General features: G+C 38.5%; 2 protein-coding genes across 2 annotated transcripts in view; one reads left to right on the top strand and one right to left on the bottom strand.

Moving 5' to 3' along the window:
• LOC139732888 (two pore channel protein 1-like) overlaps positions 1-19,394 on the bottom strand; it is an 80,528-nt gene extending 61,134 nt beyond the window's left edge. The window contains exons 1-4 of the mRNA XM_071643724.1: positions 19,284-19,394; positions 16,377-16,687; positions 1,449-1,562; positions 667-797 (exon numbers count right to left, since the gene is read on the bottom strand). Coding sequence (XP_071499825.1) covers positions 667-797; positions 1,449-1,562; positions 16,377-16,687; positions 19,284-19,386 — 659 coding nt within the window. The 5' untranslated portion in view covers positions 19,387-19,394. The remainder of the gene's footprint in view (positions 1-666; positions 798-1,448; positions 1,563-16,376; positions 16,688-19,283) is intronic.
• A 735-nt stretch (positions 19,395-20,129) lies between these two features.
• LOC139732839 (dynein regulatory complex protein 10-like) lies at positions 20,130-24,057 on the top strand. The gene is made up of 4 exons (XM_071643680.1): positions 20,130-21,065; positions 21,569-21,802; positions 23,007-23,078; positions 23,779-24,057. The coding sequence occupies exons 1-4, from the start codon at positions 20,130-20,132 to the stop codon at positions 24,055-24,057; spliced, it is 1,521 nt and encodes a 506-aa protein (XP_071499781.1).
• The last annotated feature ends 827 nt before the right edge of the window (positions 24,058-24,884 follow it).

Raw genomic sequence — 24,884 nt, 5'->3', positions numbered from 1 at the left:
ACATTTCATTCAACATAGAGATGAAAAGTATCAACATTATTCTCAGAATTTTTCATGGCATAAGATGTCTTCTAAATGCCTGTAGAAGGAAAAAGTTACTGAACTCTCATGGACACCTGAGAGTTCAGCAGGCCATTTTCTGTCAAGGAATATATCACAAATGAGTATCAATCGCTTTGAGGTACAAAGGGCCCCTTTCCATCAGTAAATCTAAAGTGGTCATGTAAGTTTCAGAGTGTATATCTTGCAATATCTCCAACAAATGAATGATCATCTTTTTTGTTTTTGTTTCAGAATACAAATCTTTTGAAGACATATCACTTACAAATGTATATTCAAAGATAGGGCTAGTGCTGGACAAGTAATACTATTTCAGCGGAGAATATGTTCACAAAAGGTAGCATCATGGGTTCTTTCTTTTTCTTTAAAGTGCTGTAACTCTACGATTAGATCTCTCTCATATAATGCCCACAGGAACCCATCAATTATTGAACACAGTAGCAAAATATAAAGATGCATTTGTATAGTATATTTAAAGTTACTTTGCAGATTGTCATCAAATTCAAACATGACAAGAAAGTTGCTAGAACGAGAGAGTGTGGAAATGGGATAGTTTGGATGAAACAAAAGTTCGTAAAAAGTTCAAATAAAGGAAGTTATTATCACCTTCTCACTCCCCCACAGTAGTGGCAGTCCACCAGAAATATCGGCCGCAGCGCCCTGGTCACCCGGAAGTGTGACCGCTGCCGGGCGATGACCACCACGGCCTCACTGTACATCACAAAGAGCACCATTGCCTTTGGAGAGTGGTGGAAGTAGATAAATATCACCTCTGGATTTAGAGTGGATGTTTCCCTCTCAACAGAGTTGGAAATTGAAATACTGTATACTTCTCTAATAAACCTCAGTCCATTTACTGTAAACACAGCAGTGTCAAGTTTAGAATTACAAGATGTAAGATTTATCAATAACTGCTGCTATCCTTATCACGGAGGAGGGGAGAACTATGAAGAGTGATAAGATTAATGATGACAAGCAATTACACAATTAATCACAGTATTTGTGCATGCATGACAGGTTTAAAATATTTACAACATATTATGGAAAACAATTACCAAATATTCAAAAATATTTTCTTTTTTAGCTCCTTCCTACACCTCCATCCACATTGGCAAGCTAAAAAAAAGGGAAAAAAGCAACAACAAAGGAACACTACGAGTACATTGTCTCACAAACTTTAAATGTATTGTTATACCTTGATAATAAAAAAAGGGTTGTATATTTACTTTTTAAGATTTTGCTGCTGTTGTTGTTGCAATAATGTTTTTAACTCTAGTGCCAGTTCATTGAACTCTCAACAGGGTCTCACCATTACCGTACAAAAATTTATGAATAAATAATGCCAGAGACACTCAAGCCAGTGCAAGGTTGTAGCCACAGCAACTCACTTTCAACAGAGTCCTCTTGTGCTTGATGAAAGACTTGACCCCCAGCCATCTCATCTTGAGGCCCAGGCCAAAGGCTATGATGGTCAGCCCAAACAGCTCCAGGGAGGCATGGATCTGGAAGTAAATGTAAAATAGATAACATTAACCTAGAAAAAAATATATATACTTTCGGATTGTGGTCAAGATGCCATGGACTGATAGGACTCTAGCCTTTAGTCACACTGGCAAAAGATCGAGAACTTTATTAAAGATCGCAAAGTCTTCACAATCTTTGGTCCGTCTGTCCACATTGGCAGTCAAACTTCTTAATTTTTGGATTGAGAAGTTTGGGTCACTCAGGGTCACTAGTGCCCGTGTGCAAGAAAGGAGAAAGAGTACACCGTCTGATGGCTAGTTAATGTGATATGTAACAATGCAAACCTATAAATCAAAATGGCTACGCATTTCAGAGGCACAGTCGGCAAACAGGTGGTGGACTGGTCACAGGACAACAAACTTCATAAAGTTTCAGTTACACGCATTCACACTAGCACAAGATTGAGAAGTTTGGGTTTTTTTCGGGGGGGGGGGGGGGGGGGGGGGAGAATATCCCTAGTTTTGAGTGGCAAGTTTCGCAAGAAGTTTCATGGGAAGTTTGCGGTCACACTGGCAAAACTTCAAGATCTTAAAGATCATGATTTTAAACTAAGTTACGATATTCTGCGAGTGTGACCGCGGTTGTAAGTCACCATTCATGAAACAAAAACAACAATACCAAAGTCCAATCGGTATTACAAGTATTGACATGTTCCTACAAGGACAGATAGCACATCAAACTCAATGCACATACCACATTATACTGTACGTTTTAGCCTGTCTGACACTCCACCATTGACCCTTATATCTTTACAACAATGCATATTAAACAATTACAAAATTACATACCATGCAACGTGACTGCATCTTGATATCTAATGACACAGAATTCATTGATTATAAGTACAAGTGTACATACAGTGTATAAAGTGTAACTCATAAAGTGATATTGCGATAATGATCTTGGACTGAAATCATTACATTTTTTTTTCCTTTGGTGAAAATGTGACTACGACATCCTAGATGTATAACATCAGGTCAAAGTTTCTCACTTTTTTAGTTTCCAAATGACATTTATAATCAAGAACTGACATTTATTTTCTACTAATCTGACAAGATTAAAATGAAAATAAAGGAAACCCTCTCCCCCCACCCCAAGAACTTCCATCTTTCATACCGGTCTCCCTCCCCTACTCCCCTTGCACTTCTGAAAGGCAGTGACCTCTATTAAACAGGGATGCATTTAAACAAAGATAATGATCAATAAAAGCTATCATAAACAGTGACATGAGAGATAACTGGGAAAAAGTCTGAACAGCAAGGACTTTGTGCCAGGCTAACTTAAGCCGACCAACAAACGTTTGACTACACTTTGATTTCGCTTCGTATCATGAAACTATAATCCACTTGACAATATAATATATTTTGTGGGTTTCACTTTTGAAATCTTAAATGTTTTTGCTGACAAAGCTGCGGACACATGTCTGCCATGCCTTTGTACGCATCATATTTTTAAATATATCGACACAGATCTACAGATCAAACAAATGGTGCAACCTGGCGCATGGCAAACAAATTATGCATTACGTTTGAACTGCTCTCAGCACTGGATGTTACTGTTGAAACAATCGATAGATTTTATGTGTTGAATCAATTGTGCTGACTAACAATGATATTTGTGATGCCTGCATGTCAATACTGCAGAAAAGAGTGTGAATCTGGGATAAATTTTCAATGTGAATTCTCCATCATCATTCACATTATTTTTCTGGTATGCAATACACACAAAATATACTACATACGAGCTACAAGTAGCGTGAAAGACATAGAAAATTTATATGCCCCAACGATTTCAACATCTATATTACAGTATATGACATTGGAAAGCCTGCTGCACAAACTCACAATCGATGGTGAATGCAGATTTTGCATTGATAAATGACAGATTCACAAGAAAGTTGGTACTGATATGATACACCTCTGCAAATAAGGATATAAGAGTCATAGATGATAATGATTAAATAATAACGATAACAATTAATGATAATGATAACAATATCAATAATAATAACAAAAAAACAATGATAATAATTATAATACTATAATAATAATAATAATAATAATAATAATAATAATAATAATAATAATAATAATGATAATAATAATAACAATAATATTAACAATAATAATAATTCAATATATTGTAGGAACAAGAATAAAGTTTGCTTTGTACAAGAAACAATTATTTTCTATAGCCTCAGTCCTTATGATCTCATATTTCGGCAGTGACATAAAATCTTAGTGGCTGATGCTCGCGGGCTGAAACAAATGCTGCACCTAGCAGACCAGGGCTGAAACACCAGTGATTGCATTTCAATAGCTAGCCCTGCTCCTTCTTTCACCCCCCTCAAGGAGTCAACCGGGGAGACATTGGCAAAAGGCAAAAGTGCAGCAAACAGCTATTAGCACTTCTCAATCTCTGTAACCGTCAACTCCTGGCAAGGTACTGAAAGAAGATAGTAGATGGACGCAGGTTCGCGAACAAATCGGCAGACGACAAAAAAGCGTGACTCAAGACATGTTGATCAAGCTGCTAAGCCCTCAAGCCTCTTCTTACACACACTCAAGAAAAAGTTTTTGAAAAAAAAAATGTCTATGAAATATTGGATTCTGGTGGGGTCCAGAGAATACTTCAAAGGGATAAGATAATTAGCACCAACAGAACATGAGACTAGGCCCCCTCCCCCTTCATATCCTCTTCATTCTTTATACCCACACCCCCCCCCCCCCCCCAAATAAAAAGGGGGAAAAAAGAAAACGTCAAGACCCCTTACAACTTTTGGGGTCGGTTTACAATAGAACTGTGCTGAAGGGGCGCGAACCAGTGCTGCTGCCGCACGAGAAAACTCGCAAAACTCGCACCCGGAGTGTGTGAACAGTTTGCACCCGATGACGGAGGCCTTGTTGTGATAGAACGTTGCCGAAATTGGCTCTTATTTTCACAGGCTCAGATAATATAGTAGAGCGAGAGATAGGCAAAAGAAAGACAGCGAGAGAGAGAGAGAGAGAGAGAGAGGGAGGTACATTGTAGGGACAGGGAGTGAATCTAAAAGGAGAGATGGCGCAGATAAAAAAAATAGATGGCAGACGCAAGTGAAACGAAGAATGTCGCAGACCGAGAATGGAGTCGAGAGAAGGCGACAGAGCTCGAGGCTATTGACCACAGAAGTGTCATACTGCCATAGCAACAGGAGTAGCTGGTACTGATGCTTCCACCAGATGCTGTTTGGGCTCTTGAATGTGACATCAGCAGCACATAAACATAATTTAAGACAAAACTTATAAAGCACAGAGGAATCCAGCAATTTATGTTCTACAGCAAGTTATCATGACCATTCTCCGACATTGCGTAAATACAGCATTAGCAATCTAATGTTTCCCCACTGACTTTTCACAACAATTCTGATTGTTATCTGCTTTTCAGTTCAAACTATTCCAAATTGGTATTCCTACACATCTAACTGCTTTCATTCGATCCAATGTACTGGTAGTATTAGGGATCTCCTTTCTAATTGCTGTTTAATCATGACTTTATTCAAGTTCAAGAAAGTGTGAGAATAACATACACGTACAGTATACAAAAGAACCAGGTCCACCGTTTCATTCAAAAGCGAATGGCAGGTTTAGACACGTACATGGGGGTGCAAATCAACAATATTAGAGTTTACATTATTGCAACCCATATCACACATAAAATATCAAATACTACCGGTGATCAATCAATGAGAAATCAATACATATATTATTTCTGCGTTACAATAACAACAGTGGTGTACCAAGTAATTATCTTCCACAGTATCAATACAATAATTCACATTGAAATATAATATAATAAAATTATACAAACATATCATATATATAAAGACACTGAAAGTAGTGACTATACATTGTAAGTCCAGTATACAATGTATAAAAATATGCAGACTGATATTCTGATATCAAGCAGTTGATGTATTGATGCATGCTATCATTACTGTTAGGATTACAAGGATCAACTGTGAAGAAAACACTTTTGTATAGCAGTGGAACTCAAACTACGCAAAGACCTCTTCGACAGCTTGTGAAATACCCTGCTCCTATCTCCCAATACAATAGCCATTCTTTCTTCATGCACCACATCAACTGGACCATGCAATGGCAGACAATATCTTTTTTCTATGATATTTTGCTACAGAACAAATAATGCAAACATTGTGCACCAAGAAACTTTTGTGTTTGGGGCAAATACACATGATGTACATGTAGCACAGTAGTATTTTAGAGAGTACCACCTACACTGGTGCAAAATTCACAGGGAAAACCGCACCTCAATGTGTCTTTCATCAATACAAATAACCCTACCGTGTGGTGCTGCATCATAACATTGTTGAAAACTTGTAACTGCAATATCTGATGTAAACAACTTTTCACTTGGCTTTAAAAATATATGTTGTGACCAGAAAGTACAGTCTATCATATTTTACTCCAATTACTATCAAGTCCTCCAAATGTAATTTCTGTTGCTGGAGCTTGAAAATTCTTATGTTTATAAAATGAGTGACAGAGAATGAAGGGATAAATGAATGAATGAACTCTGAGAAAGATGGATTGATAGATTGATGGATGTACATGTCTGCTACGTAGCTCATATTTTCATTGCCTTTCCATTCCTGTCACAATTCACGCAGCAATAAGCATGCCTATGACTGAAATCTGGGTTTGTTCTACTCTGATCTGTATCAAGGCAGTATTTCCACTGACATTATACATACCATAGTGTTTGGGTAAACTGTTAATGATGAGGGATGATTGCTCAACAACAGATGTAATGACTTCAAAGTTCAGTTACACTTGAAAATTGACAATGGCACACAATTACACCCCCAAAAAAAGCAAATAATCTACGGGATGACACACTGTGTGCAGCCAGCATTCTAAAACAACTTGAACAAAGTTCTACATTTGTACACAAGACTTTGTTTTTAGAGCATTGTGGGAAAACATGGTGTATCCTATGACATCCGCAATTCACAGTTGTCTTTAAAACCAAATTTTACCACGCTATGTTTTGCCTGAAAAAAAAATCTTATTTTCCAATTAAACAGAACAAAAAAATAAATACAGAAATTTATGTCTTGCACAAGATAAGATGACAAACAAAATCTAAATTTCCAAATCGTCACTGGGGGAAATAAAGGAAAAAGATGCAGTTGGTGAAATCTAAATCTTGACAGTTTGCAAGCAAATCTTGTTTTAGTCAAGCAATAGATAGAGGCTTTGAACAATAGAGAGACTTTGAACAAAGGAAAATCCGCTGTATCACACTACTTGTACAATGTGTACTTCGTGTACATGGACTATGGATGAAATGAAAAAGGAAACAAAAAATCAAACAAAAAATCAAATGATCAGAGCACTACAAAATGAGTAACAAAAGTAAAACTGCCTTGATAATCAATGCAATGTCGAAGTTTTTGTTGCATTTCATCATGGACATCTCTTCGGTCAATCACTGCGATGATAAAACATTGAAACTGTGCAGGCTGAAAAGGGGGTACGTATGGGGTGCCACGTGAGCCCATCTTTTAGCAATGCATATATCGGGGAATACTGCGCACAATCTCCGAGGACCTTCAATTTACTGCAGGCACCATTTCAAGAAATGAACATCTGACGACAGCCCGGGCCGAGGACAGAGGAGGGAGATGGGGATGAGGATGAAGAGATGAGATGGTGATGGCTGGAAGAGTACAGTGGTGGGATGAGAGGATGGGGGGATGGGGAAGATGGAACAGGGGTAAAGGAAGGGGGAGGGGTTGTGACCTACAGGTGGGAGGGGATGGGAGCTGGGAAGAATGGATAATATTGGAGATGAGATGGTGATGGCTGGAGGAGTACAGTGGTGGGATGCAGAGAAGGGGGAGGGAGAGGGAGAAGATGGAGGAGGGGTAAGGGAGGGGGAAGGGTTGTGACCCACAAGTGGGAGGGGATGGGAGCTGGGAAGAATGGATGATACTGGAGATGAGATGGTGATAGCTGGAATAAAACAGGGGTGGGATGGGGTGGGGGATGGAAGAAGGTGGAGGAGGGGGTAGGTGGAGTTTGGGGAAGGATGGGGGAATGGAGGGGGAAGGGATTGTGACCCGCAAGTGGGAGGGGATGGGGGCTTGAAAAAATGGGTGATATTGGAGATGACATGGTGATAGCTGGAAGAGTACATGGGTGGAATGGGGAAAGGGGGAGGGGAGGGGGAAGATGGGGGAGGGGTAAGGGAAGGGAGATGGGTTGTGACCCACAAGTGGGAGCGGGTGGGAGCTTGGAGGAATAGATATTGGAGATGAGATTGTGATGGCTAGAAGAGCACAGGGTGAGATGGAGGGAGGGAGATGAAGAAGGGAAAGGGAGAGGGGAAGAGTTGCGACCCACCTTTGAGATGGGAGCTTGGAAGAATCAACAAGAACCAATATTTTGGAAAACTTTTGTACACTGCATATAATGCATACAAATTTCAAACTTGTTACTGACTTGTGATACAACATACACACCTTTATTGTATGGCCATACACATACTCATACATTGATCCACAATTGTACCAAACTGTATGCTCACTACTTTCAATACATTGTGGAGTGTACATTGTACTATAAAGACCAAGCTTGACTTTCTTTTACCCATGTTTAAATACATCACTGGTGTAATCAACTTGTGTGCTTCACTGAAGGAACAGCCAAAATGTTCTGTTGAATCTTACAGTAGAGCAGAGCTCAACCCTGCTGTACTGTCATGCACTATGAAATATGAGTGTGACAGCTAAGAGTAGGTTGTGTTGGTTTGTTGGTTTGATGCAGTTTTCCTCACAAGCTGCGGGGTACCGTGGATACATTGTATATCACAAATCTTTTGAAAGTAACTGCACATATTTAAATGTACACACTGTACAATTGGTACAAGTGATCAATAATGAGCAACTGGACAAAAAGGCATTAAACAAAGTTAACAAAACAAAAAAGAGATTAGGTAAACCTGTAAATCAATCAAGAGCTTCTTTATACACAGTGTTTGAAATTATGTTAAATAAAGTTGTAGGAAAGACAAGGTTAGGCAGGGCCTGGTAGGACTACACGCTATTGAAAATAGTAACTAGAATGAACTGAAACAAAGGCAAAATGAAAATGAAGCATGAAATAAAACCAAACACTTTCAGCTTATAGAGTGTTGTACCGCAAGTTCAACTCTAAATTCCATAAAGTCTCTTTTAACTAACCCTTCAATTAATACAAGTTGTGCTACGCTTCGTTCACTGATTGGCACCCACCAAGAATGCTTCCTTCCACACAGACAGACACAGATGTCAGGAAGCTCATTGTCAATACAGATTACCTAATCCCCCTAATCCCTATGGGTCATCACATTTTTCCTGTTGGACTTGGGAACATAATTACATATGAGTGGGCTTGCGTGTCCGATCAACAGTATTGTACAACAAGGTCAAGTGCAGTTATTAAATACTGAATGTTGATGAAGATGCTTGGCAAGTTCAAGGTGCTATACACAACATACAAGAATCTGGGCACACAATGGTTTAATATACAAATGTAGTTTTGGTTGTGATCCTAATAAAAGGTGGGTCCCATTTTTATTGGGACCACTTTGTTTTTGGATATCTCAGTCATTTCAAACTGATTTTCATCAAATAAACTTTGAATTCCTCTTACAATTTGTACACTCTTTCATATCTTGTAAGTGGTTTTGAATATCTGTTTTGAAATGGTAGAGATATCAAAAATCAAAGTGGTCTAAATGAAAGGTGGGTACGGTAGTAATTCTACAAGTGTATTAGGACCACAACCAAAACTATTATACCATCCCTTAAATTGGTTGATGGGGCAGTGAGTACCATCAATGGCACTCCATTCCCTTGCTTGACCCTGCCAGTACAGTGCACGTAAAGTAAAAGGCTAAGGTTGGCTTATGGCGATATGCGTCATATGTAACATGAGCTGCGCACTGTAATGTCATGATCGTGAACACTGTATGCTCAAAGGTTAAGCTAATATAATGGGTGGTACACCTTCAATGGAAAGCACTGATACTAATCCCACTCCCGGTAAGAACTATGCAATGCCCTTTCCAGATAGTGTCATGATTCATTACAGTACAAGCCTATAACCCCTGCGTGCAAGTACAACCAATTGATACAGTTGTATCATGCTATGAAAGGAAACTATTTCACATCAATATGCACTAAAAAAATTTAAGCCTACACCAAATGCTCCAGATATGAGGTAAAAGAAAGTTGTGTTTGCACCACATGACCTTGCAAAACAAACTGCCTTTGTTTCCTATTTGGCTTCATTCATTTCTATAAAATTTTCAGGAAATTCAGAAAGGAAGCTACATTGTATTTAACATTTGTAGCTATATCTACAACAATTGTATGTATACACAGGCAGTCTTAAAGGGATAGTACAGGGCAAGTCCAAGATAAGGTCCCCTCAGAAGGCAAAATTTCATCTTTGCTCAATATTGACATGTTTGGTATCATTTTGAAGCTTAAGAGTTGAAGTTTTGATTTCCATGGAGGGCAAGTCCAAGATAACACGCGTGTTACGTATGGGACATTCAGAGACTTTTATGACCTGAAAAATAGTGTTAATGGCTTTTGATCATATTAAACTTTATCATGGTGATTGATATCTAGGAGAAGTACAATCATGCAAAAAATTGAGAAAAATGATCCTCACAATTATATTCTAGAAGAGAAAATAAGTGCCGTTACGTATGGGACCAGAAAAATTTTGTTTTTTTGAACATTTTTTTCAACCTCAAAACTCTCTGAAAGTATTTCATTCTACAACTTGTAACTCACTGTGATGAAAGTCACAACACTCAAGATTATCACAGGTAAGTTTCGTGTCATTAGGTAAAAAGCTCTAATTACAGGTTCTAATTAAAGACAGACATGACGTGTTACGTATGGGACAGTTACGTATGGGACAGTTTGTCCCCCATTCATTTAGTGTGTGAAGAACCATGTTTATGGGTATTTTGCATAATTATTGAAGTAAAATCAGTTGAAACTACTCAAATACTGATCCAGATTGTCAAGGAAACAATATTCCCCAAATATTCACCATCCTAATCATATTCAATCATATTTTTGTATTTTTATGACCAACCTGAGTATGCATGCCCTTTGTCCCCCATTCGTTTAGTGTGTGGAGAGACATGTTTATGGGTATTTTGCAAAATAATTTTGCAAAATACCCATATAAATTTTTTTTTTGCATAATTATTGAAATGGAATCAGTTGAAACTACTCAAATACTGATTCAGATTGACAAGGGAACAATATTCCCCAAATATTTACCATCATAATCATATTTAATCATATTCTATATTTTTATGACTAACCGGAGTATGTACACGTGTATGCCCTATTTTTATCAGGATAGTTACTACTGAAAAATTGAATAGCTTAAAGTGTTTACTTCCATTGATGATGGCCAGTTTGCCATTTCGTTTCAATAAAAAAAAACTTGACACAAGAAATATTAATTTTTATAAATAAGCAATACCTGCTGCATGGAACCTCAGTGATCGAGTAGATATATGATGTCTGTCTAGCAGTCAGGTCATTGATTCGAGTCACACCTCAGTATGTATACCCATGAATTTTGTCATGGCTATTATTGAAACCTGAATAAGGACAATTTTTGTATCACTTGCAATAAAAAAAAAATCATTTTACTTTTTTTTTTTTTATATTTATATCACAACCATTTCAAATTGGATCTCCATCACTAAACTTTGAATTCCTCTTGTCTTAGGATTGTATGCTCTTTAGTAATTCATATGATTGGTTTCCAATCATCTCATCAAATGTTGAAAACTGAATCCCCATTTCTACAAAAAATTATACCATCCCTTTAATGCTGATTTTTCATTGTGTATTTTGCCATTTTCCACTCCTCCTTTCTGAAAATTGTTCAGTCAAGTACATGTATTGTTTAAAGTGTCTATAACTCAAAAAGTAGCTACAATGTTGGGATGCTTTCTTCAGGATGGTTGACCATTTGTGTACTGAGAGACCTTCCCAGCTAGCTACATGCATTCACATGCATTATGTATGAGGATGTCCCATACGTAACGCATTTGTCCCATACGTAACATTATTTCAATGCCTCATAAAAAATATTCCTTTTGCTGTTTTTTCTTTTTTTCTATGGTATTTAATTTCTCTAAACAATAAATTAGAACTTTCCAAAAGGGAATTAAAATAACCTTAGCAATTTCAGAAAAAACCTAAAAAAATGACCTCAATTTGTTACGTATGGGACATCTCATGATAGGACACGAGCTAATTTGCATAATCATTTGCATAATCCCTAAATTTTCATACCAAGTTAAACTATTTGATGAACTTCTTATGTCCACATGTTAATCAAATATCATTTGCTTTCCTTTGAATTAATATGAATTTTTATAAATGTCCCATACGTAACGCTGTGTTTCACATTTATGCAAATGAAGCCCCTGAAATTTGCATAAATTTACATAATATAATTTTTTCCTCCATGGAAATCAAAACTTCAACTCATAAGCTTCAAAATGATACCAAACATGTCAATATTGAGCAAAGATGAAATTTTGCCTTCTGAGGGGACCTTATCTTGGACTTGCCCGTGAGGAAAAAATGATATTATGTAAGTTTATGCAAATTTCAAGGGCTTCATTTGCATAAATGTGAAACACAGCGTTACGTATGGGACATTTATAAAAATTCATATCAATTCAAAGGAAAGCAAATGATATTTGATTAATATGTGGACATAAGAAGTTCATCAAATAGTTTAACTTGGTATAAAAATTTAGGGATTATGCAAATGATTATGCAAATTAGCTCGTGTCCTATCATGAGATGTCCCATACGTAACAAATTGAGGTCATTTTTTTAGGTTTTTTCTGAAATTGCTGAGGATATTTTATTGCCCTTTTGGAAAGTTCTAATTCATTGTTTAGAGAAATTAAATACCATAGAAAAAAGAAAAAAACAGTAAAAGAAATACATTCTATTAGGCATTGAAATAATGTTACGTATGGGACAAATGCGTTACGTATGGGACATCCTCATACATATTGCATGTGAATGCATGTAGCTAGCTGGGATGGTCTCTCAGTACACAAATGGTCAATCATCCTGAAGAAAGCATCCCAACATTGTAGCTACTTTTTGAGTTTTAGACACTTGAAACAATGCATGTACTTGACTGAACAATTTTCAGAAAGGGGGAGGGGAAAATGGCAAAATACACAATGAAAAATCTGCATTAAAGGGATGGTATAGTTTTTGTAGAAATGGGGATTCAGTTTTCAACATTTAATGAGATGATTGGAAACCAATTATATGAATTACTAAAGAGCATACAATCCTAAGACTAGAGGAATTCAAAGTTTATGTGACGGAGATCCAATTTGAAATGGTTGTGATATATACAAAAATATAAAAGTAAAATGATTCCTTTTTATTGCAAGTGATACACAAATTGTCCTCATTCAGTTTCAATAGTAGCCACGACAAAATTCACGGGTATACATACTGAGGTGTGACTCGAATCAATGACCTGACTGCTAGACAGACATCATCTACTCGATCACTGGGGTTCCACGCAGCAGGTATTGCTTATTTATTGAAATTAATATTTCTTGTGTCAAGTCATTTTTTATTGAAACTAAATGGCAAACTGCCCTTCATCAATGGAAGTAAACACTTTAAACTATTCAGTTTTTCAGTAGTAACTATCCTGATAAAAATAGGGCATACATACTCAGGTTGGTCATAAAAAATATAGAATATGATTAAATATGATTATGATGGTAAATATATGGGGAATATTGTTCCCTTGTCAATCTGGAACAGTATTTGAGTAATTTCAACTGGTTCTACCTCAATGATTATGCAAAAATTTGTTTATGGGTATTTTGCAAAATTATTTTGCAAAATGACCATATAAACTTGGTTCTCCACACACTAAATGAATGGGGGACAAAGGGCATGCATACTCAGGTTGGTCATAAAAATATAAAAATATGATTAACTATGATTATGATGGTGAATATTCAGGGAATAATGTTTCCTTGACAATCTGGATCAGTATTTGAGTAGTTTCAACTAATTTTACTACAATAATTATGCAAAATACCCATAAACATGGTTCTTCACACCTAAATGAATGGGGGATAAACTGTCCCATACGTAACTGTCCCATACGTAACACGTCATGTCTGTCTTTAATTAGAACCTGTAATTAGAGCTTTTTGCCTAATGACATGAAACTTACCAGTGATAATCTTGAGTGTTGTGACTTTTATCACAGTGAGTTACAAGTTGTAGAATGAAATACTTTCAGAGAGTTTTGAGGTTGAAAAAAATGTTCAAAAAAACAAAAGTTTTCTGGTCCCATACGTAACGGCACATATTTTCTCTTCTAGAATATAATTGTCATGGTCATTTTTCTCCATTTTTTACATGTTTATACTTCTCCTAGATATCAATCACCATGAAGAAGTTCAATATGATCAAAGGCCATTAACACTATTTTTCAGGTCATAAAAGTCTCTGAATGTCCCATACGTAACGCGCGCATTATCTTGGACTTGCCCTACAGTATTGGTGGAGATGAGAATTGGGCTTTTAACTTTTTGCGAGATACCAAGAAAACACTTATGATATAGTACAGAGCATACCATTCTAAAAGGAATTCAAAGTTTATTTGATGAAAATCGGGTTTGGAATGACTGAAACATCCAAAAACAAAGTAAAAACAAAGCAATCGTAATAAAGTGTGGGTCCCACACTTTATTAGAATTGCTCTTTTTTGGATATCTCAGCCATTTGAAAACCAATTTTCATCAAATAAACGTTGAATCCTTCTTAAAATTACATGCTCTTTCATATTTCATAAGAGGTTTCTCATTATCTCACTTAGGAATGTTCAAAACATGAACCCCCTCCTCAACCAGTACTGTACAGTCCCTTTAACCTATGCTGCAACAAAGGTTTGTCTTTCACAGATCATTTGTGTGGGTGGACATGCTATGCGTGGGTTAGCTGTAATTGAAAACATGCTTATCTTGTTTTGCAGTCAGAGTTAGTCTGAGCCATATGTCACAACAGCAGTCACATTTATCAACCAAGTGTGAGATTCAGATTATAAATCGTAATTCAGTGGCGACCAACATCTTGAATGCATTAATACAATCAATTGTGAGAACTCAGTAACAGGGTGTAGCCTGGTGGAGAATGCTGTGAAGGGTCCTAGGAATAACGCATTAGACACAGGGTTTCTCATGAGTCAAAGAATGATTTTCTGGGTACTCTTTCTTTTTTTTAATCAACAACTATGTAGTAAAGCAAGGGTCAGCACAGACATATTGTATCAACATCATCTGGTACACAAATAATTCTGTATCACCCTGAAATATTTGCATTCAAATTTTACAAAAATCATTACTACAAATGTACGTACCATTCAACCTTGAAAGCTGAAACAAACAGCCATGTTACACTATTAACCAGTTCCAAATACCCTTGACTGCTCGTACTCTCTCCTTTCACCTTCCTCCCCCCCCCCCCCCCCCCCAGAAAAGAAAAGAGAGAAAAGAATGAGTAAATAACTGAATACTACAGCTATAACTATGGCAAATGAGTCAGATCCATGAATTCTTGTGTCGGTTTAGTTTGTTTGTTTGTTTGTTGTTGTTGTTGTTTTTTTTTTTTCATTGCAACTGATTGTCAATGACAAATTGTTGAAAAAAAAAAATAAAAAACTTGTTTCACAACATTGGCTGGCTTTGCTGGTACATGTAATTTGCAACAATTGCATTTAACAATTGAAATGGTCACAGCTCAATTTCACTGTTGCCCAGATTTCAAACAGAGTGCTGAGTGTAATCACCGTATGTTGCAACCATTGCAAAGCATTTTACAAGTATTTAAAAGTATAGGGGGGTGGGGGAGAGGTATTCAGCACAGGACTTTTTCAGTGGTACATTGCACTTGCCAGAACCCGGTTAAACGAAACCCTTGTTTACACAAAAAAGTAAAAATTCAGGTCCTACAATTCACTTTATATCAATCTTTATATACTTTAATGTTTGGCTACGAATTTCTACATATTAACTCTTTATGTGCCATGGTGGAAACCCCCTGTGTGCCACATTATTCTATTAGACAGCAACGTATCCATGCTTTGAGAAATCATTCTGATTTTCAAATCTATGTAACTTATGTAGATATTTGTTAAGTTGGACATGTAGTGAGCGAAGTTGTAGAGAAAATGCCAAGCTTTACTTTGACGTAAAATGTATGAAATATCTATGGGTCTTTTTCTTTCAAATGACCAGTAGCTACATTGCTGCAAAGGCATGACTTTTGCACACAAAATAGTTACAGAAACTTGTAATTCATACAAAAATGGAGTAGGGAGCACTGCTTGCTAGCCCATCACCACATAAATTGTAAGCTATCAGAGGAACAGAATCGCGAGAAACGCTTTCATTGTACTGCAGTGGCATTTGGCGATTTATCAATCGGTTTGGGCAGGTTTGTGCGTTTGAGCAGAATATGCGAAGTTGGCATGCCGTTGACTGAGTCGGGCGTGCGAACGTGGCACATAAAGAGTTAAAAGAAAACTGCCAGTCCGGAGGACTTTGCTATCACTGGAGTGCCTGTATTAGCAGTTTGCAAGTTGTTTGTAATCAACAACACGATTGGACTCAAAAGAGCCTCGGGATCGAGGAGGACGACTTACAATCGGTTCCAGCTGGAGCGCATCCACCGCCGGCTCCTCCACGAGGGCCAGGAGCATGACGAGGAGCGCGGCCGCCAGGTCCATGATGTAGAAGTAGAAGTTGTGCACCATGACGTAGGCTGGCAGGGCGTCCTGGCTCCGCGGGTGGGTGTCGAAGCGGTCGTTGTTCTCCCCCTCCTGCAGGTAGATGGCGGCCTCTCGGTAGTTCAGGTCCCAGTCCTGGCTGCCGCCCAGGGCGGGCATGGAGAGGGAGGAGGTCTGGTGGGCCAAGAAACCAGGACTACGGGCCACCGAGTCATTGTTGATGATATCTGAAAGGCAAAGTGACCCCAAATAATTAAAAGAAAGGGATTTCAATAACATTGTTCTCGCAATTTTCTTTTTGTCTGATAATTTTTCAAGTGACTGGCTGAAAACAAAACAAAACAAAACTTCTATGGGTATAATTCCCTTGTTGACATATAATTGAAAAGAAAACTTGTATACTAGAATTCAGAATTCTTGTTGTGTTGTGATAAAGAAGCAATGATGAATTTCAAGGAGAAAGGTTGCAGTTACAATATCATTGCCCTAAAATACACTTGTATTTTTGTGTAGCACTCAAACTAGTTGCAGAGTTGTCGAGTTCAGCAAACATCATTAAAACATTTCAGCCAATGCGCATAAATTTGTGGTTGCAACCATATTCACTATTTGCTGAACATATTGTAAAGCCTTACATTCTTAGTTTTAACTTTTCATGACAGTTCTATTATTTTGATCATCTACTTTTATTCTATTCATTAGACTGAATCAGCTGGAATGAAGGCGTGGATTTGGACCTTAAGACCATGTAGTCACAGTGCCCTACAAAAGTCCCTGGAACTGCTGACAAAGGATGGACTGTAGAAGTTAGTACTAGTGTTTGTGCTGCTTACTGTATTCATGACTCCTTTTCTGAGTACCAGGTACCTGCTGATTTCTATAGGTGACGACACAGTCAGATTATGACTGACAAAATGTAAACACTGGCAAAATTTGGAGCACTGACTTACCAATTTTTAGAATTCTTATCACTTTAATTCTGAGCGTTGTTTGGAATCAACATTAGAAGTTATAATCCACGCTCCTTAGATCAGCTACTACACTTTAAAGTGTGGTTGTAGAAGTTGTTGCATCTTAAGACCTTTATAAACTAGACTTGTGATTTTTCTGCGATGGACTCATAATCATCAAGACATACTGTATTATCTACAATTACCACTGATATAATTTCAGAGGCCAGCCCTTTGATTTGAAAAAAACAAAACACAAAAAACATAAATGATGTTAACTTTGAAAGTTCTGATGGCTTGGAAGTACTACCGGTACTGACTCAGATCCACTCTGTATTAGTATGACAGTGAAAGTGACATGTGATGCTTGGGGTTGTTCCAATACAATCTCATCATCACAAATAGCTGCACATGGTTGTAATGCTGACATGCGCTATGTGCACTGGTAGTGACATATTCCACACAACACATGCTACAATGTACACTGCCAGAACACTTTACGTATAGCCAATGCATGTACAGACTACGTATTATAAAGAATCATTTTATTATATTTTTTAAATCATAGAATTAGCACACATTAATTGGTTTTATTAGAATACAGAACTGGTTCATTCAGTTTCAGTATCACTAATGCTCTACACTATACCTACAGTCTTTGTGAATAATTCATAAGTGTAGAGTCTTAAACAATTATATGACAAATGTTGGATTACAGATAGATCTATTTACCCGTTGAGGACGAGTCCCAATACTCAGGCAGGGGTCTATGGGAAATGCATGCTGTAAGCAAAATCTGATCGTCCTCAACAGGTTAATGTCTATTGCACATACAGATAACATCTACATTTATTACAAAATATCTAACTAAAACTCAAATGAAGCAAATATTTATGATGTAACTTTTTAAAACAATTTATATATGTTTCAGGAAACTAAATCTTGGGAAACCACCACATAATGATAATATTAATAATAATAAGAATAATAATAGTAATTATAATAGTTATTTAATGATAATAATAATAATGATGATAATAATAATAATAATCTTCATCATCGTATGAGTGCATCAAAGAAGATTCGTGTTAGGTACCCGCGTACACTTGTAAACCAGCTTGTTTACAATGTAACTCTCGCGAAAAGTTCTTCTTCCCCCTCAAAATATTGGTCCCAAAAAGCAGAGGATGTTAATTTCTTTCTCTCTCTCTCCCTCCCCCTCTCCTTCCATCTCCCTCCCCCTCCATCTCTCTCCCTTTCTCTCTCCCTTTCTCTCTCCCTCTCTCCATCACTGACACTGTCTTTCTTGAAGTTCGGGTGTTCTATTTCAAACTCAAAATTTAATAATCCCTGTCTGAAGACTTTTTGTTGGTTTTGTGATGCAGGGTCACATATGGCAAAAAGCTTCATGAAATGCTCCCCAGGCCGCCCCCAGGCCAGGGGCCAGCTATGGCAGGAGTCTTTCACTCTTCACTACACACTTCAGTCAGACAGTGAGCAAAACCATCTTTGTGGCGAATGCTGGCTTGACCATAATTAATATTGCTGAAATTTAAACAGTTGAGCAAAAATTGAATGGAATTTCTAACTGGACAGGCCTGGTCTTCATACCAGCAGGGAGGTGAAAGAGAGATCTCTTCCATGATCCACCTCTCTGATACCAGGTATACATACGACAGTCGACGGTCCACGTAAATTTGATCGGCCATCGCGTACGTGCAGTAGACTAGTGTTTACGTGCAAGGTATGGAGCTTGGTAAAGTACATGCGCTAGCAGACGTCCCCTTCTCGTTGTATTCATCGCAATTACAACAAGTGCGAGAAGAAATATTGTTCATAAGTCCATGATAGAATAAAAAACATGACCCCTTACCACATCTCACAGATCGGAAGCTATGGCTTGCCTGGGATTCGGTCAATAATGGGCTTTCAAGTTCAACAGAATCGGCGATCACTTCATCCTCGATATCCGCCATGTTTACGTTCCCATCTGATAAATTCTCGTTTTCTCTCGATGAGTGAGAATGAGAATACGCGAGATTCAGACCCGCCAGTTGACCCTATCTCGACCTTTTGCTGATGGCAGGCCTCTGGAGTGAGTAACTAGGCAACGAACCGTATCACATAAATACCTGTAGGCGAATGAATATGAAATATTCCTGTAAAAGCCGCAGAACAAGGTGACATATACACAAAATACTGCTTTTAGTGTTAGTTGATATCTCCCCATTCAAACCATAACCATAGCTTCAGTTTATTTATCTTAAAATATGATATAAACTAAGAGTTATATTCTTGCAAGCGCACGGATATTCTATGCCTCTCGACTGTGGTGAGGTTACCTCGCCAGTCCCGTTGTTTATGTGTTGTACTCGCGCCTCTCCCTGTGTACGATGCATGGTTATGGTGCGGTAAAAGGTTTGCATGCACCGTGAATGCAGTGCTCGATTTGGATTTAGGCCTATGTGCTGGACAGAAGGTAAACTGATCGTGATCGTTGACGATGGTTACGTGCCAAACTTTGTAGACATTGTGTTTGTTCTTTAGCATGCCCGTGATCATCAAGAAACTAACGGTTGAGCAAAATTATTTTTGGAAATACTAGACTGCAGAAAACATTCTTTGGCCAAAGCGGACAGTTTACTTCGTTGTATAAGAAGGGGTGCACCACCGGGTGACAAGTGTTTGTGTGATAGTTTGTCCGCAAAAAAAAATCAAGATGTCGTTCGCCGACATGGCAGTAATGGAGACCTTTCGTCTCCTGGACAAAGTCCGGGCGGAAGGTCCCAAGGAGCGTCCTGAACGACCAAACATGGACTACCCCCACGTGAAACCCCATCGACCAAGCAGACCCAAGGAGCCCAAAGCACACAAAACGGATCCCCTGCGCATTCTTGACCCCGGGAGAAAGAAACTGACGACTGTCGAATCCCAGCGCATTCTCGCCGTCCTTGACGAAAGTATCAAGAAAGTGGAGGTAATGAGCTTGATGCCGTACGCCTGTGAAAATGTCAATCGTTTTAGTGCCGTACTTGGTGCAGAAACCGTCCTAGCCATGCAAGAGCATGGAAAGATTGAGGCGTCCTTCCGAGAGGCATTCAAAAAACTCAGCGACTACCAGAATACTGACAAACTTTCCCTGCGCTCAGGTGCAGGCAGCCGAAAATCCACACCCGGCATGTCACTGCGTCAGGACGTGGAAGATGACCATTTTGAGGAAATGCAAATGATCGAGAGCAGAAAGCAGACGCCGGTCGATCGGTTACAGGAAAAAGTGGAATCGGTCACACTCGAGGACAATCAGAACGTTATCTTCGACGAGGAGGAGGAGCAGCTTGCGAAGGCAGTCGGCGTGTACGAACAGCAGCTCAAGTTCTCATGCAGGAACATCCTGCGATTGCTCAGTCTGAATCCGGCAGCAGTCAACCAACTGCGTGCGGAGCGGGAGCACCGGGATCAGGAAGCGTCTGCTCTCGTCGGCTACATGAAGGACCTGCGGGGATTTATCCTGGAGAGGCTCCTGACCACACCCCTGGAGGAGAAGGAGAAGACAGACTATCTGCAGGAGATCACCATCAGGGAGCAGAAGAACTCAGAGGTCATCAAGAAATTGTCAGCAGAGCTCCAAGAGGCCATTGAAGATAAAGATATGAAGGTAGGCCTACGGTTAAAAAAAAAAATTCCGAAATTTGCAAAGGCATTCGAAGAGTACAACCTTGATATGACTATATGAGACTATGTTGAGCAGACCTGTAACCAGTTCTTATTGTTATCTTGATTTAAATTGTAGATAATCTGATAATTCAGTTTAATAATAAAAATTCAAATTTGTTATGCCTCAATCCAAAATTATGATTTAGGCCTATTTAATTATTGGAATGATGATAAGAGAAATTCAGTCAGTGGTCACTCACAGTATAAATGTGTTTACTTTCATTCAAAGAGAAGAAAGGTGATTTCTATGACAGTAATCATAAATTGTAAAGATGCTCTATTGTAAATGAGAATTAACCATGGTACACATATTGTAGCCTCCTGCTATTGATGTTACTGCAGCATGTAAGGGCTTCCTTGTTCAAAGGGACACAGTGGATAAAAAACGCTGTTTCCATGCCAACTCAACTAGATTCTATGTTTTGATCCATTTTCATCCTGCAGATATCCAAGCAGAATGATGAGATCCGTCGCCTCAAGGGGGACCTCCACCAACTGGAAAAGTTCTCTGAGGAGCACATCCGGCGCACCAAGTCTGAGTCAGAGAAGCAGCAGCAGGCGGACCTGAAGAACTCGGAGGTGAAGCAAAGCAAGCTGCAATCGGAGCTGCAGGCCCTGCGCACGCAGCTGGCCAACCAGACTTCTGAGCACAGGGACAGCGAACTGGCTCTCAGAAAGGTGTGTAAATGAAGGAAGGTTCTAATGTATCTTTTTTTTAATCTTTTTAATGAATAGAAGTACAACTGTAGAATGATCAACTGGATCCACATTGTAGACAACAGATCAACTCATGGTTTGCAGTTATGATATATAGAGTGGAATGAAAATCAATAAGTGCCAAATATGATACAGCTTGAAGGCTTTCATACAAAGTGTCTCTAATCTTGCAATTTGAATTTCCTTCTTTTTGTGTGTGAAACATCTTGGTAGTAATTGAAATGATCCAAAATATATTTTCAATGTACAAACATGTACTGTATACAGTGCACTCCCGTTATAACGAACACGGTTATAACGAAATTTCGTTATAACGAAGTAAATCTTCTGGTCCCAAAATTATCATCATTAAAGTCTATGGTAAAAAATTCACTTATAACGAACACGGTTATAGCGAAATTTCCGTTATAACGAAGTCTTTTCCGAGCGCCACTGACAAAGAAAAACAAAAGAAATATGCTCCGTTATAACGAAATGCGAATTGCTTTCGAAAATACATAGCGGAACAAGCATTTATAGCGTCTCTGCAAGGGTGAATGCTTCACACCACTGTGTGTTCGCTCCACAGTTTCTGAGGGGAACTTGCGTTTATTATTGTGATACAGTTATCCCATTACATTTCCATACTTTCCAGTGTATGATAAGTATTCAGCAAACAGAATATGATATTTATATGTGGTTTCCTTGTTTTCTGTATATATTGTATTTGTTCGGTTATAACGAAAGAAAACTGCCGGTCCCGAGCATTTCGTTATAACGGGAGTGCACTGTATATCAATAAGTGATGTGCTTGACAATAATGACTACAATGTACTTTCATATTTTTCTCCCACACATTGTGTGCCTAATCCACAGAAAGCAACTGGAGCATGAATTTTCTCTTTTTATTCAAAGTTACAGTGTATGTCAGTGTCTGTGATACCATGGTCAAAATGTGTATTAGATATACAGTAGTTACAAAAATACTTACAAATAATTATCATTTGGGTGATTACCCTGCAACTTTACTTGAAACATGTTAAGCAATGAGGGAAGTTCTGTATCATTTGAATCAAATGACATTATTGGAGAAAGAAACTATTTATGAGAAAAATCTCTTCATTTTGTTCAATATCTACATTGTGTTTGTCTTTCTACAAATAACTTTAATCCTTTTACATTTCAGAGAAAGTACATGATCGAGACAGAAGTTGAGAACTGGATCCAGAAGTATGACCAAGACATGGGAGAAAGACAGGTAGGAGAGACATAACAGACAATAGGTGCGGTCAGACTGGCAAAAGATCGAGAAGTTTAAGATCGAGATCTTACAGTTTTGCCAGTGTGACAGCAAACTTCCCGCGAAACTTCCCGATATGTTTGCAGGGGGTGCCTCCGAAGCGCGAGGCCATTGTCATGTACAGATGTGCATTGTTACGTCACAATCAGTAGCCATCGGACGGCGCACTCTTTCTTGCGCATGTACCAATGGCCCAAACTTCACAATCTTAAACTTCTCGATCTTTTACCAGTCTGACCGCGCCTAATATGAATTTTTGAATGCCAGTTGAGAGTGTTTGTCAATTCATTTTGGAAGTTTGCAGTTTCCTGCGAATTTATATTGAATGCATAATTTACGTTTAGTATTGATTATGGTGCTTATGTTTGAAGAAAACATGCTTGTAAAACTACCAATTTGTCACCTAAATTGATGACCATTGAACAAGAGGGAGTGATGTTGTGGGATATTTTTTCTTCATTTTCTTGTGCTATTTTCTGACCGAAGGAAAACAAATGATAATAGGCACAGTAAAAGTTGTGGTGTTTTGCTCAAATTGGATGGATGTTGACACAACTTGAAGCTTCAGGCAGAAAATGATACCTGCCAATCATAGTGTTAACCTGCACAAATTTTTCAAGAAAATGACGCATTTTTTACACGCTCCTACCCACCACAGGCAGAGTTTGAGGATGTGGATGCCATCTACACGGAGGAGAAGGCACAGCTCAACGAACTGGAGGAGCGTTTCAAGACGCTGGAGGAGGAGTACAAGCGCATCGTGGAGGAGCGCCGCATTGCCCGCGAGAAGAAGGAGCGCGAGGAGCGGGAGCTGGCCATGATGATCAAAGCCGCCACCATCGTCCAGTCCTTCTGGCGCTCCTACAAGTGCCGCAAGGCGCTCAAGTCCAAGAAGAAGGGCAAAAAGGGGAAAAAGGGGAAGAAGGGAAAGAGATAAAGATGCATGCACTCATCATCATCATCAGCATCGTTCCGTAAAGGCAGGCTTTGAAGAACTTGAACTCATTTTCCTGGAGGGTCACTCATAAGACGATGCCCTTCTTCTTTGATTTTGCCTCTCTTTTTTTTTTCGCTCACTCCATCCATAACAGTCTTTCAGTCAAATCGCTAGATTTACACAATAATGACATGCATGCTTTTTTTTTTCACCTACCTGCCTTTTCTCATATTGTGTCTTTAGTTTGTATTCCAACATAAGAACAAGAGACCGTCCGGAGGGTTTTCTACGGCAGTTGTCATTGGACATGCTGAAGATATACCAGAAGCACTCCTTTGATACCTCATGCACCATCACCTTTTACGAAGTGCCATTTGGGTGCACAGGTTTTCAACTGTGTATCATTTCACTGCATGGATATGAACTGGAAGTCAGTGCTAGAAACTTGCTTCTAAAATAAGCTCTTTTCAAACAAAGAAAACATCTTTCTATGCAGCCATACATCTGTCATTCTATACACAACATTGCTGTTGTTTACCATTCTCTGGTGAGAGGTACAAACCTGTATGTTGTATGGAGTGGACACTGGTTTTCATGGTGTGCTGTAGTCCAGTTGTTAAATGAGAGAGAAAGACTGAAAGCAATATTGAATGTGATTTAGTTCTTCCCAGTCCCAAAAGTTTTGGCACTGAGTACCTCTCCTTCAGTACATGAACCAAAAGCTAAAGTGTACTCGACTGCATATCAATTGAAAAGATAAGTTGGTAGATTGAATGTAAATCATATAAATGCATATATTTAAATATATATAATATGCCTTGATCCGA

This window comes from Diadema antillarum, unplaced genomic scaffold (assembly GCF_040938485.1).
Source record: "Diadema antillarum isolate AM-2024a unplaced genomic scaffold, OU_Dant_1.0 seq00000454_RagTag, whole genome shotgun sequence".
In the NCBI taxonomy this organism is placed as follows: domain Eukaryota; kingdom Metazoa; phylum Echinodermata; class Echinoidea; order Diadematoida; family Diadematidae; genus Diadema; species Diadema antillarum.
This window is presented reverse-complemented; position numbering and strand designations above follow the sequence as displayed.

Coding starts and splice junctions, on each gene's coding strand:
- LOC139732839 (XM_071643680.1), top strand. CDS start 20,130: ATGTCGTTCGCCGACATGGCAGTAATGGAGACCTTTCGTCTCCTGGAC. Junction 21,066..21,568: donor TTGAAGATAAAGATATGAAG/GTAGGCCTACGG, acceptor TTCATCCTGCAG/ATATCCAAGCAGAATGATGA. Junction 23,079..23,778: donor AAGACATGGGAGAAAGACAG/GTAGGAGAGACA, acceptor TACCCACCACAG/GCAGAGTTTGAGGATGTGGA.